Here is a 14,957-nt window from a genome sequence, read left to right on the forward strand (position 1 = left end):
GTGACTCCTGAAAATTATTTCCAAATAAAACTCCATTGGCACTATCAGGGTCAACTTACGTCTTTAAGGTTCCTGATGTCATAAGTTCAGTCACTAATACAATACATTTCTTTCCTTTTAATATAGACTCCCAGGAATCATAGAATCGAACTATATTGGGATGTTGGAGACCCTTTAACATCTCTGCTTCTTCCTTGAACCTTTGCTGCTCAGCTTTGGTTAATTTCCGGTCCTAAAATGGAAGATCAAGTTCCAAATTAAAGTCTAGAAATTCTCTTGCACATTTCTAACACCACTCAAATGAGTGCTTTATTTTATTGTATGTATGTGTGTATGTATGTATCTATTTTCACCTGTCAATTCTTTTCTCAGTACCTATAAAATCACTGATATTCTTTGTTAGGTAGTTACTTTGACTCCTCTCATACAGCAAAATGCAGCAGTTGTTACATTTCATAACTATGTTACAAACCTACCTGCATAATAAATCAATGCCTTGTAAAACAATATCTTTGATGTTAACTAAACTTTTGTGATAATCATTTCACTATATATATATATCTCAAATCATTATGCTGTATACCTTAAACTTCTACATTGTTATATGTCAATTATATCTCAATAAAACTGGAAAAATAAATAATAAATAGTAAATAAAATTTCCTTTGCTGGAAAAGAAAAACAGTATCTCAAAGTGAGAAAAAGTAAAAAATCAAAACAATAAGAAAGTTTCCCTAAGAAATCTCTGAATTTCCACATCTAAAGGATCTATAATGTCAGGGCAGAAATAATCAAAATGTTAGACACCTAGACATTTATTCTGGTTAAATATCTGAATTGCCAACATATTTCCAGACAGAAGTATAAGGTTACCAACCAGTGAAAGACCAGGCAATGGACCTCTAATTTGCTACCTTAAATACTAGAAGTCAAAGGCGCAATGTTTATAGAATTCTGAGGGAGGACTGTGACCCTAAAATTCTGAACCCAGACAAGCTATCAATCAAGTTTATAAGGGAAAAATGCACATATTTCCATGAAAAGAGGGACACAGAAAGTATACCACACCACCTACCATTCCTGAAAATAGTACTCAAAGAATTTCAATTAAAATGTGGCCAAATAAAGTCATTAGAAAAGGAGGATGTAGCATACAATAAATAATGTATAATAATAAATAATAAATAAAATAATATAATAATAAATAAAAAACTTCCAATAATGCTTATTTAAAATGAAGCCTAAGTAATTGTGGCTAATACGGTTGGTAAAATTTTCTAAACAGTAATTAAAATAGAAGATATATGCAGCTGACCTTTGAACAACACAAGTTTGAACTCCACAGACCCACTTACACATGGATTTTTTTTTCAATAAATACTACAGTGCTACATGATAGGTGGTTGGTTGAATCCTTGGATGCGGAACTGCAGATATGGAAAGCCGACTATAAAGTTATCATGAATTTTCAACTGCTCAGGGCCAGCACCCGTAACCCCCACGTTGTTCAAAGGTCAACTGTAATGCAAAAAGGTAAGTCTGGAATTAAAATTCCAGATTATTTCATTAAAATCTAATAGAGAAGGAAGAATAAAAACAATTTCTGTCTTCTGCAAGGGGGAGCAGGAGAGAAAGGAGTGACAGAACTATTTTAAGCTTTGATGCTGATAGAGAAATAATCAAATATGCTAGTTAAAAATTTAGGTATGATTTCCATTTCAAGATGGTTGACAACATATTAAATTAATTCCCATCCCTTCCTAAACCCCACCAAAATGAAAAAAGAAATATATAAATAAATCCACAGTAGTGTTTGAAATATGAGAAGGGTTCAAACAAAAGATTTTTTTAAGATAAAAAGTATATACCTTGGGCTTCCCTGGTGGCGCAGTGGTTGAGAGTCTGCCTGCCAATGCAGGGGACACGGGTTCGAGCCCTGGTCTGGGAGGATCCCGCATGCCGCGGAGCAATTAGGCCCGTGAGCCACAATTGCTGAGCCTGCGCGTCTGGAGCCTGTGCTCCGCAGCAAGAGAGGCCGCGGTGGTGAGAGGCCCGCGCACCGCGATGAGGAGTGGCCCCCGCTTGCCGCAATTGGAGAGAGCCCTCGCACAGAAGCGGAGACCCAACACAGCCATAAATAAATAAATAAATAAAATTTTAAAAAATACAATTAAAGTGAACTAAAATTAAAAAAAGAAAGTATATACCTTGATAGAATGGGTTTTTTTTATTTAATTATTTTTGGCTGTGTTGGGTCTTCTTTGCGGTGTGCAGGCTTCTCACTGCGGTGGCTTCTCTTGTCGCGGAGCACGGGCTCTAGAGCCCGTGGGCTTAGTTGCTCTGAGGCATGTGGGATCTTCCCAGACCAGGGATCGAACCCATGTCCCCTGCATTAGCAGGCGGATTCTTAACCACTGCGCCACCAGGGAAGTCCCTAGAATGTTTTTTTATCAAACTCAAGAGAGTAGAAGAAATGGCAACTTGATAAAAGGAAAAGACTGCTGTTAAAAGAGGTTTTTTTTAAGACTTCATAGTAACCCTGGTTAAGCAGCACACCAGAGCTCTGGCAATTTCATTTCTGGTTATTTACATTATTCCTTGATGTGTATAAGAAAATGTGTAAAAGGATAGTCAGTTGCAGCATGGTCTGTAATTGTGAAAAATTAGAAATAATCAAAATGTCAATAACAAAGTTTATTACATGCCAAGCACTGTCCTAAATTTTTTTTTTGTATATTAACACATTTAGTCCCTACAACAACCCTTTGAGATAGTCACTACTATTGTCATAGCCATTTTGCAAATAAAGAAACTGAGGTTAAGGTGGTTAAGTAATCTGCCCAGGATCAAAATGGGTCACAGTATGCTAAACTTGGTTATAAACAAGTAACAGTTAAACGAATGAGCTAGATCTATGTGTACTAATGTGGATAGATCTCTAAGACCTACTGTTGAGTGAAAAAAAACGATCTGAAAGAAAATTTATAATATGATACTTTGTACATAAAAGAAGAACCATCCCAAACAATGCTATGCTTTCTAGTATATATTTAAATGTATTGAAAAAGGACTAGACAGATATACAAATGAATAACTGCAGTTATATCTGGAAAACTAGGGGGAGAAGACTGGCACAGAAGAGTCTTTTCTTCAGATAATGACCATTTAGTACACCCCATAGTCACTCAGTAATATCTTTTACTTTATTGAATATCTCTTATGTAAATATCTGAATTTTAGTCTTCTAAGACTTTACTTTTTATATTTAACTTCTTAATCCATCTGGAATCCATTTCTGTACATGCAGTATTTTCATCTAGATGGTTAATCAGTTTTGCTAGCACCACTTAAACTATTCGTTTCTCATTGACTTGAAGAACATGTTTGTTGTATACTAAATTTCCAGCTACAATGGGTTCTGCTTCCTTCCACCAATCTGTCTATTCCTATGGCAGTAGCTTTCAGTATGTTTAATAACTGGTAAGACTAAGTCACTTTCCTATTCTTCATTATTTTCTTGGCTAATCTATTTATATTCCATAAAAAAATTAAGATCATTTTTTTCAATTAAAATAAAAGAGAATCAGGAATTCCCTGGCAGTCCACTGGTTAGGACTCTGCGCACTCATTGCCAAGGGCTCGGGTTTGATCCCTGGTCGTGGAACTAAATCCCATAAGCTGCTCAGTGCAGCTTTACAATAGCAGCACTGTTTACAATAGCCAAGACATGGAAGCAACCTAAATGTCCATCAACAGATGAATGGATAAAGAAGATGTGGTACATACATACAATGGAATGTTACTTGGCCATTAAAAAGAATGAAGTTAGGGTTAGCTGTGACAAAGTGAGAGAGTGGCATGGACATATATACACTACCAAAAGTAAAATAGATAGCTAGTGGGAAGCAGCCGCATAGCACAGGGAGATCAGCTCGGTGCTTTGTGACCACCTAGAGGGGTGGGATAGGGAGGGTGAGAGGGAGGGAGACGCAAGAGGGAAGAGATATGGGAACATATGTATACGTATAACTGATTCACTTTGTTATAAAGCAGAAACTAACACACCATTGTCAAGCAATTATACTCCAATAAAGATGTTAAAAAAAATAAAAATAAAAAAAAAATAAAAAGAATGAAGTAACGCCATCCGTGGCAACATGGATGGACCTGGAGATTGTCGTGCTGAGTGAAGTGGGTCAGACAGAGAGGGAGAAATATTGTATGATATCGCTTATATGCGGAATCTAAAAAAAAATGATACAAATGAACTTACTTGCAAAGCGGAAACAGATTCACAGACTTAGCGAACTTGTGGGTTGCCAGGAGGGAAGGATGGGGGGGAGGGATGATTAGAGAGTTTGGGACTGATGTGTACACAGTACTATATTTAAAATGGATGGCCAACGGGGACCTGCTGTATAGCACAGGGAACTCTGCTCAATATTATGTGGCGGCCTAATTGGGAAAGGAATTTGAAAAAGAATAGATACATGTATATGTGTAACTGAATCACTTTGTTGTGCAGTTGAAACTGGCACAATATTGTTAATCAACTATACTCCAATATAAAATTAAAAGTTTAAAAATAAATAAATAAATAAATAAAATACAAAATAAAATAAAATAAAATCCCCTGGAATCTTAATTGGAAACATATATATAAAATTTTGGAGAAAACTGGCATCTAAAAACCATCTAAGAACATGGCTTTCCATTTGTCCAGAGTTTCAGTAAGATTTTTTTTGTGCAGGGCGGGGGTTGGGAGAAAGAGCTGATAGTCTCTCAGCTTCTTTCTCCTGAGCCACATATTAGATTTTATTTTAAATTTTATATCTAGTAAAATTGACTCTTTTTGGTGTACAGTTTCATAAGTTTCAGCAAATGCATAAAGTCATGTAACCACTGCCACAATTAAAATACAGAACAGTTCCATCACTCCCCCCAAAAAACTCCCTTGCACCATCCCTTTATAGTCAAACTCTCACCTCACCCTTAAATTCTAGAAACCACTGATCTGTTTATTATTCCTATAATTTTGTCTTTTCTAGAAACTCTTATAAATGAGAAGAAAGCCTTTGAGCCTGGCATCTTTCACTTAGCATAATGTCTTTTAGATTTATCCTTATTTTGCAAGTATCAATAGTTTGTTGCTTTTAATTGTTGAATAGTATTCCACCTATGGATGAACCATAGTCGGCTTATCCATTCCCCAGATGAGGAGCATTTGGGTGATTTCAATTTTGAGTAATTACAAATAAAGCTACTATAAATATATTCATGTACACATCTTTGTGTGAACATAGGTTTTCTTGGGTAACTATCTCATATAGGATTGATTGGTCATAAGGTATGCTTAACTTTATAAGAAAAAGACAGCAATATATGAGAGTTTCTCTGCATTCTTCATCCTCACCAACAGCTGGTACTGTCAAGTGGCTTTTCTGGTTTGGTTGGTTTTAGACATTCTAATAGTTGTACTGGAGTATGAGATTATGGTTTTAATTTCCTTTTCCTTAACAATATAATTTCCTTATTTAAAGCATCTTCTCACACACTTACTTGCCATATATCTATCTTCTTTGGTGAGATGTCTGTTCAAATCTTTAGCCCATTTTAAAATTGGGTTGTTTTACCTTGTTAAGTTTTGAGAGTTCTTTACAGATTCTGGACACAAGTCCTTTGTCACATATGTGATTTGAAAATATTCTCTGCCAGGGGACTTCCCTGGTGGCGCAGTGTTTACAAATCCGCCTGCCAATGCAGGGGACACACGTTCGATCCCTGGTCTGGGAAGATTCCACATGCCGCGGAGCAACTAAGCCGGTGCACCACAACTACTGCGCCTGCGCTCTAGAGTCCACGAGCCACAACTACTGAAGCCTGTGCGCCTAGAGCCTGTGCTCTGCAACAAGAGAAGCCACCACAATGAGAAGCCCACACACCACAATGAAGAGTAGACCCCTCTTGCCGCAACTAGAGAAAGCCCACGCACAGCAATGAAAACCCAACGCAGCCAAAAATAAATAAATAAAATTAAATAAAATATTTTAAGAAGAAAAGAAAATATTCTCTGCCAGTCTGTGGACTGTCTTTTCATTCTCTTAACGTGTCTTTCATAGAGCAAAATATTTTAATTTTGATGAAGTTCAATTTATTGTTTTTTTTCTTTGGATCATGATTTCGTTGTTATATCCAAGAACTCTCTGCCTAACCAAAATTTCAAAAAGATTTTCTCATATGTTTTCTTCTAGAAGTTTTAGTTTCTTGTTTTACTTTTTAGGTCTATAATTTATTTTGAGTTAAACTTTGTATAATGTATGAGATTTAGGTCAAGGTTCATTTTTTTGAATGTGTGTCCAATTGTTCCTGCACCTTTTGTTGAAAAGACCATCCTTTCTATGCCAAATTAACATTGCACCATTTTCCTTTTTAAAATCACTTGACCATATGTGTTTGGGTCTATTTCTGAACTCTATTCTGTTCCACTGATCTGTGTGTCTACCTTTTTGCCAATACCATACATGTATTATTACTATACCTTTAGAGTAAGTCTAGAAATCAGTTAACATGAATTCTTCAAACTTGTTCTTCTTTATCAAAATTGTTTCAGCTATTCTAGTTCCTTGCCTTTCCTTATTAGTTTTAGAATCAGCCTGTCAACGTGTAAAAAAATTCCTGCTGGGATTCTGATATAATTGTTTTGAATTTCTAGGTCATATGGAGAGAATGAACATCTTAACAGCAGTGAGTCTTCCAACCAACCAATCCATTTATTTAGATCTTCGATTTCTTTTAACAGTGTTTTTTAGTTTTCAGCATACAGATTCTACACATACTTTGTTATTTATACTTAAGTATTTCATTTTTTGGTGCTACTGTAAATGGTACTTTTTAAAAATTGCAATTTCCAATTATTCCTTGCTACTGTAGGAGATATAATTGGTTATCACATGGTATGTGTCCTTTTGCAAATTATTTTGCTCAATATTACGTTTTTTATATTTATGTATTTTGATATGTATAGTTCTAGTTTATTTAACTATTATATAGTATCTCATTAGACAGTTCTACCACAATTTAGCCATTCACCCATTGAGGGGCATTTGGACTGATCCAAGTTTTCTTTATTATAAACAATTTTGCATTGCAAATTCTTGGGATGCTTCCTTGCCCTGGTATTAAGAGGGGGGAAAAAAAGAGCTTAAATCCCCTTTCTACATCGTCTTACTAACTGGCCTATTTAACTTTTCTTCTTTTTCTCCTGTACATTTTGGGTTTATATTTTGATTAGGAGTAATCCATTACTTAAGATTTAAACTGTGTTATCAATGTGAAAGGTAGAATCTAGACAGCAGGTATTACGAATGTTCTAAGATTTTCAACTTTGTTCTATATTTGAAATGTTTCATACGAAAATGTTAGGAAAATTTGTTGTCAAATGTGCATATCATATTCTCTTATAATTCTTTTAACTCTTCCAGAGCTGGCTATGTTGCATTTCTCATATCTTCTCTTATGTATTTTTTGCCCTCGTATTTTCTTTCATCAGGTTTATTAACCATTTTACAGAGAGCCCAAAATATTAGAATTTCATATCTTTATATTAATAATTTTTGATTAATTTCAGTTATCTTTATTAATTCCCTGTTCCTTTATTTTGCTTTCTTTTACTGTTATTTCCCTAATGTCTTAAGATAGGTACTAAATTCCTTCTATCGGGTTGGCCACAGGTTTGTCCAGTTTTTTCCATAAGATGGCTCTAGTAGCACTTAGTAGTCTTTAACTTCATTCAAAACAATTTTGTTAGATTGTATGTGACAGCTGTCATATCAGCGTGCGTTTAAAAAAAGACATCAAAATTGGTGAATTTTTGTGTAGTAATTTTAATATTGAAGATGGAAGGAAAAAAGCAACATTTTTGGCATATTATACTTTATTATTTCAAGAAAGGTAAAAACGCAACCGAAATGCAAAAAACGATTGGTGCAGTGTATGGAGAAGGTGCTGTGACTGATCGAACGTGTCAAAAGTGGTTTGCGAAGTTTCGTGCTGGAGAGTTCTCGCTGGACGATGCTCTACAGTTGGGTAGACCAGCTGAAGTTGATAGCCATCAAATCGAGACATTCATTGAGAACAATCAACGTTATACCGTGTGGGAGATAGCCGACATACTCAGAATATCCAAATCAAGCGTTGAAAATCATTTGCATCAGCTTGGTTATGTGAATTCCTTTGATACTGTACAATAATGTGGAGTGGAAGAGATCGTGGGGCAAGCGAAATGAACCACCACCAACCACACCTAAGGCTGGTCTTCATCCAAAGAAGGTGATGTTGTGTATATGGTAGGATTGGAAGGGAGTCCTCTATTATGAGCTCCTTCTGGAAAACCAAACGATTAATTCCAACAAGTACTGCTCCCAATTAGACCAACTGAAAGCAGCACTAGACGAAAAGCATCTGGAATTAGTCAACAGAAAACGCATAATCTTCCATCAGGATAACACAAGACCACATGTTTCTTTGATGACCAGGCAAAACCTGTTACAGCTTGGCTGGGAAGTTCTGATTCATCTGCCGTATTCACCAGACATTGCACCTTCGGATTTCCATTTATTCGGTCTTTACAAAATTCTCTTAATGGAAAAAATTTCCATTCCCTGGAAGACTGTAAAAGGCACCTGGAAGAGTTCTTTGCTCAAAAAGATAAAAAGTTTTGGGAAGACGGAATTATGAAGTTGCCTGAAAAATGGCAGAAGGTAGAACAAAAGGGTGAATACGTTGTTCAATAAGTTTCTTGGTGAAAATGAAAAATGTGTCTTTTATTTTTTCTTAAAAAACGAAGGCACTTTTTGGCCAACCCAACAGTTACTGTTCATTAATAATGAAGACATTTTAGCTGATAAATTTTCTTCTGGGTATAGCTTTTGCAATGACTCACAAGTTTTGTTGCAATGTCTTCTTTTTCATTGCTTTCTAGGTAGTTTATACTTTGAGTTTTGATTTTCTCCTTGATCCAAACTTTATCGAGGAGTGTGATTTCTGATCTCCAATTAGTTAAGAGTTTTTTTGTTACTTGTTTCATTATTTATTTCTAATTTTATTGAGTAATGCAGAATATAAAATCTCATTTCTTTTAACTTAAGGTTTTCTTTGGGCCCCATATTTAACCAACTTTTTTAGTGGCTTGTAGACCATAAAAATGTATATTCCCCATTTGGAAAATATAAGCTTCTATATATCCATCAAATGGAGTTTGTGGATTATATAATTCAGTTCCTCTATACTTATTCACTTTTCGTCTGCTTGATCTGCACCTGAAATTTCCTACTACAGCTATATGTTTATCCATTTTCCTTTAATCTATTAGAGGTTCTGAATTTAAAATATTAGCCAGCATCTTTTTGGTGCCTATAAGTCTTTATCACAGGTCTTTATCTTCTTAAACTGTGAAGTAAATAACTTTATAATACCCTGTTTAATGCTTTAAGTTTACTTTCTTTCTTCTATGATAGATATTAATATTGGTTGGTACTCCTGCAAGTGCAATCTGTCCACATTTGATATAGCAAAAGATATATTTAATTTTACTCCTTCCATCTTATTTTAGGTTCTTTATTTATTTTACTTTGCTGTTTCCTTTATTCCTGTTAACTTAAAAATATATCATATTAGTTGAGACACAGATGTAGAGAACAGACATATGGACACCAAGGGGGGAAAACTGCGGTGGGGTGGGGATGGTGGTGTGCTGAATTCGGCGATTGGGATTGACATGTATACACTGATGTGTATAAAATTGATGACTAACAAGAACCTGCAGTATAAAAAAAAACAAACAAACAAAACAACTAATACTAAACTTTCATTGGGTTATTTGTATGGAAATATGTTAATATAAATGTTTCAGACATTACATGAAATTTCTAAAAATCTTATATGTTCTGGTATAATGTTATAAGTCATAATTCTAGTTATTACTTTAAAATGTATATCTCAGAAATAAAAAAAAAAAGATTAACTATGAGTTGAACCTGGATGATGGATACAGAAGAGTTCATTATACTGCTATTTTTGTTTATATTTTATTGTTTTTATTGTTTTCTATAATAAAATGTTTTTAAAAATTAAAAAAATATATCATATTTTTTTCCTTTTTACTAGTGGTTAGCTTCCTTTTCCTGACACTCAAAATCAATCACTACTAAACTAGTTCAGCAAAGTTGCAGGATACAAAATCAACACTCAAAATTAAGTTGTGTTTCTAGAATATAAAGGGATATCCTGCATAAAGTTGGGAACCCCAAGGGGGACAGCACTAATGTAATGATTAATTATAAATAAATTCACCCTAATGAAGAAGGAAAAAAAAATTGTGCTTCTATACACTAAAATAAATAATCCAAAAAGGAAATTAAGAAAATAATTCCATTTATAATAGCATCAAAAAGAATAAAATATCTAGGAACTTATCTAAGGAGGCAAAAGACTTATAACACTTAAAACTACAAAACATTGCTAAAATTATAGAAGACATAAATAAATAGAAACACATCCCATGTTTATGGATTGAAAACCTTAACACTGTTATGATGTCAATGCCAAAAGAGATCTGCAGATTCTATCAAAATCCCATTTTTTTGCAGAAATAAAAAAAAAACCATCCTAAAATTCATACGGACTCTCAAGGGACCTCAAATAACCAAAACAATCTTGAAAAAAGAACAAAGTTGGAGTTCTGGACTTCAAAACTTACTACAAAGCTATAGTAATCAAAACACTGTGATACTGGCATAAAGATCAATGGAATAGACTATAGAGCTAGAAATAATCCCTCGTATAAATAGTCAAATAGATGATTTTCTACAAGGGTGTCAAGATCATTCAATGGAAAAAGGATTGTCTCTTCACAAAAGGTTGGAGAAACTGAGTATCCATGTGCAAAAGAATGAAGAACTTATAAAAACAGAGAGCAGAATAGTGGTTACCCTTACCTTACACCATATACAAAAATTAACTCAAAATGCATCAAAGACCTAATAACCATAAGAGGTAAAATTATAAAACTTTTATAAGAAAACATAGGGGAAAAATCTTCATGACACTGGGTTTAGCAATGAATTTTTAAGTGAAAGCACACAGGCAACAAAAGATAAAATATATAAATTGAACTTAATCAAAATTAAAAACTTGTGCATTAAAGGCACTATAAGACAGTGAAAAGGCAATCTACAGAATGGGAGAAAATATTTGCAACTAATAAAATAAACTAATAAAATCTAATAAGGGATTAATACTCAATATATAAAGAACTCCTGTCACTAAACAACAACAGCAACAACAATAACAACCCAATTCAAAAATTGGCAAAGGACTTGAATAGACATTTTTCCAAAACAGAAATACAAATGGTGAATAAGCACACAAAAAGAGGCTCAACATCTCTAGTCATTGGAGAAATGCAAATCAAATCCAGAATGAGATGCCACTTCACACCCATTAGGATGGCTATTAAAACACACACACACACACACACACACACACACACAGAAAATAACAAATATTGGCAAACATGTGGAGTAAATAGAACCCTTGTTCATAGCTGGCGGGAATGTAAAATGAACGCTATGGAAAACAGTATGGCAGTTCCTAAAAAACTGAAATATGATCCAGCAATCCCACTTTCTAGGTATACACCAAAAAGAATTGAAAGCAGGGACTTGAGCAGATATTTGTACACTAATATCATAGCAGTGTTATTCATAATAGCCAAAAGGTGGACACAATACAAATGTCCATCAATGGATGAATGGATAAAACAAGTGTGGTATATACATACAAGTTCAGTCTTAAAAAGGAATGAAATTCTTATACATGCTACAGCACGGATGAATCTTGAAAACATTATGCTAAGTGAGATAACCCAGACACAAAAGAACAAATATTGTATGATTCCACTTATATGAGATACCTAGAATAGACAAATTCATAGAGACAGAAAGTAGAATAGTGGCTACCAGGGGGTGGGAAGAGTGGGGAATGGGGAGTTGTTTTTTTTTTTTTAACATATTCATTGGAGTACAATTGCTTTACAATGTTGTGTTAGTTTCTGCTGTATAACAAAGTGAATCAGCTATATGTATACATATATCCCCATATCCCCTCCCTTTTGCGTCTCCCTCCCACCCTCCCTATCCCACCCCTCTAGGTGGTCACAAAGCACCGAGCTGATCTCCCTGTGCTATGCAGCTGCTTCCCACTAGCTATCTATTTTACATTTGGTAGTGTATATATGTCGATGCTACTCTCTTACTTCGTCCCAGCTTACCCTTCCCCCTCCCCGTGTCCTCAAGTCCATTCTCTACGTCTGCATCTTTATTCCTGTCCTGCCCCTAAGTTCATCAGAACCTTTTTTTTTTTTAGATTCCATATATATGTGTTAGTAAGTTTCTGACTTACTTCAGTCTGTATGACAGACTCTAGGTCCATCCACCTCACTACAAATAACTCAATTTCGTCTCTTTTTATGGCTGAGTAATATTCCATTGTATATATGTGCCACATCTTTATCCATTCATCTGTCAATGGACACCTGAGTTATTGTTTCATGGGTACAGAGTTTCAGTTTGGGATGATGAAAAAGTTCTGGAAATGGGTGGTAGTGAGGGTGAACGTACTTAATGCCACTGAATTGTACACTTAAAATGGTTAAAATGGTAAATTTTATGTTATGTACATTTTGTCACAATAAAAATTTATTTTAAAAAAGAGTTAAGGAACTTATAGTATTTGTCTTTCTCTGACATCTCACTGAGCACAATGCCTTAAAGGTCTTTCTATGTTGTCACAAATGGCAGGATTTCCTTCTTTCTCATGGCTGAATAATATTCCATTGTATACGTATACACATCACATCTACTTTACCCATTCTTCTGTTGACAGACACTTAGGTTATTGCCATATCTTGGCTACTGTGAATGCTGCAATGAACATGGGTATGCAGATATCCCTTCAAATTACAAATATCATACATTTATATGTGGAGTCTAAAAATCTGAACTTGTAAAATCAGAGTAGAATAGTGGTTACCAGGGGCTGAGGGGTAGGGGAATGTTATTTCAGGGTACAAACTTACAACTAGTAGAGAAATAAGTTCTAGAGATCTAATATACAGCACAGTGATTATAGTCAACAATACTGTATGGTAAACTTCAATGTTCCTAATAGACTAAATCTTGGCTGTTCTCAACACAAAAAAGAAATGATAAATATGTGACATGCATGATAAAGGTGTTAACTAACGTTACTATAGTGATCATATTGCAATATATAAATGTATCAAACTAACAGTTGTACACCTTAAACTTACACATTGTATCTCAATTTTTTTTAAAGCCTGAAAAAAAAAGTTAAGGAACTCAAAGAACAAAAGCAAGGAACAACAAACTTAGAAGAGAGCAAGTAAACAAGTAAAGTGTTTATGCTTTTCTAGCTAACCTAAAATGACTAATAAATCCTAAATGTCCCTGTAATTAGCTAGGAGTCATCCTCTCATGATAGATCAGCAGATCTACTCTGAAGAATAATGAATAAATTTTGATGCCTTCTGATTAAATTAGCAGAACACAAGTCTTTCATGTACCAAACTAAATTACTCCACTTTATCCTTTGATCCTATGGATCAAAAGTAGTCAGCATTAAGAGTAAACAGCTTTACAAAATTACAACTGCTGTCCCAGACATAATGCTGGAGGTAAAATCCACTAAAAAGGTATGGCCAAGATCTTCAAAGGTCCACTTCTAATTCAGTGAGAGGAAAGTAAACCTGTCAAACTAGCACCAAAATCAGAGGAAAGTTTTCAGCTACTATAGTAATCCTCCTTTAAACACAGACAGATTGACACACAGACACACACACACACACTCTATTGTATTAATGATAACCACTTTGATAAGGTAATTTTCACATGTCGCCAATGAGTAGAGTTCGTACTCAAGAAAGGAGTGATGAACCACAAAAGGCAAACTAGAGAGCAGTGATAGCTAATGGAGCTGACAGAGTCGGAAAATTATAGTCTACAAAAATGATCCCTAAATCTACTGTCTCCAGTAGTAAGGTCACCAAAAAATAGTATCAAATATCAATTTTTCAGTGTTACAAATATTAATTTATATGGCTGATAAATATAATAGAGGTCAAATACAAATTTACCAAACAGATTTTAACTTATCCACACTTCTTTAAAAAGAAATACTGTCCTCATGTTAACTAAACACTTAATCTATTATAATATACGGAATGCTAAAAATGTATGCAAAACCTTTCCTGAGACAAGGCACAATACCAACATGACTAACCTGCATATGTATTTATTCAAGATAAGAAGTATTTAGTTTCCAAAAGGTAAAGTATGGCGTTATCAGCTATGTCTCTTAATGCAAACACCAACAATGAACTACAGAACCAGGTCAGAGGCTATGTGGATCTGTTTCTGCAAACGTGAAAAAAGGAAGAAATCATCAACATTGTTCTAAAAGCTGTATTATAAAATAACTTGTTCAAGTAAAGATGAATGCTATGAAGGCTTCAAAATGGTTCTTAAATATCAATGAATATTCTGGATAAATATGAGGTTACTCAGTATTTTATCACTAACATTTACTGAATACTCAAACATGTACTATGTGCTTTATAAGCATTATCTCTAATTCTCAACGTTTTATTTCTCAAGCTAAACAGTAGGTACACAGTTTCCATTATGTTATTCTTTATTCTTTTTTTGGATATCAGAAATATTTATTATATTTTTCTTTTTAAAAAAAGTGAAAAAGTAAAGCTCCAAAATGCTAAACTGCTTAGCTTGCCCAAGGTACCTAACTGGCACAGGCAAACTGGAACTTAGGTCTGCTGTATTATGAATCCCAAGTACTTCCTAGTTCAAAGCTCTGCCTCTCAG

General features: G+C 34.4%; 1 protein-coding gene across 1 annotated transcript in view; it reads right to left on the minus strand.

The window, feature by feature from the left end:
- The window catches only part of WNK3 (WNK lysine deficient protein kinase 3), a 136,098-nt gene that overhangs the window by 93,610 nt on the left and 27,531 nt on the right, over positions 1-14,957 (minus strand). The window contains exon 3 of the mRNA XM_061179460.1: positions 60-232. Within this exon, the coding sequence (XP_061035443.1) occupies positions 60-232 (173 nt within the window). The remainder of the gene's footprint in view (positions 1-59; positions 233-14,957) is intronic.

The sequence above is a fragment of the Eubalaena glacialis genome, chromosome X (assembly GCF_028564815.1).
Source record: "Eubalaena glacialis isolate mEubGla1 chromosome X, mEubGla1.1.hap2.+ XY, whole genome shotgun sequence".
NCBI lineage: Eukaryota > Metazoa > Chordata > Mammalia > Artiodactyla > Balaenidae > Eubalaena > Eubalaena glacialis.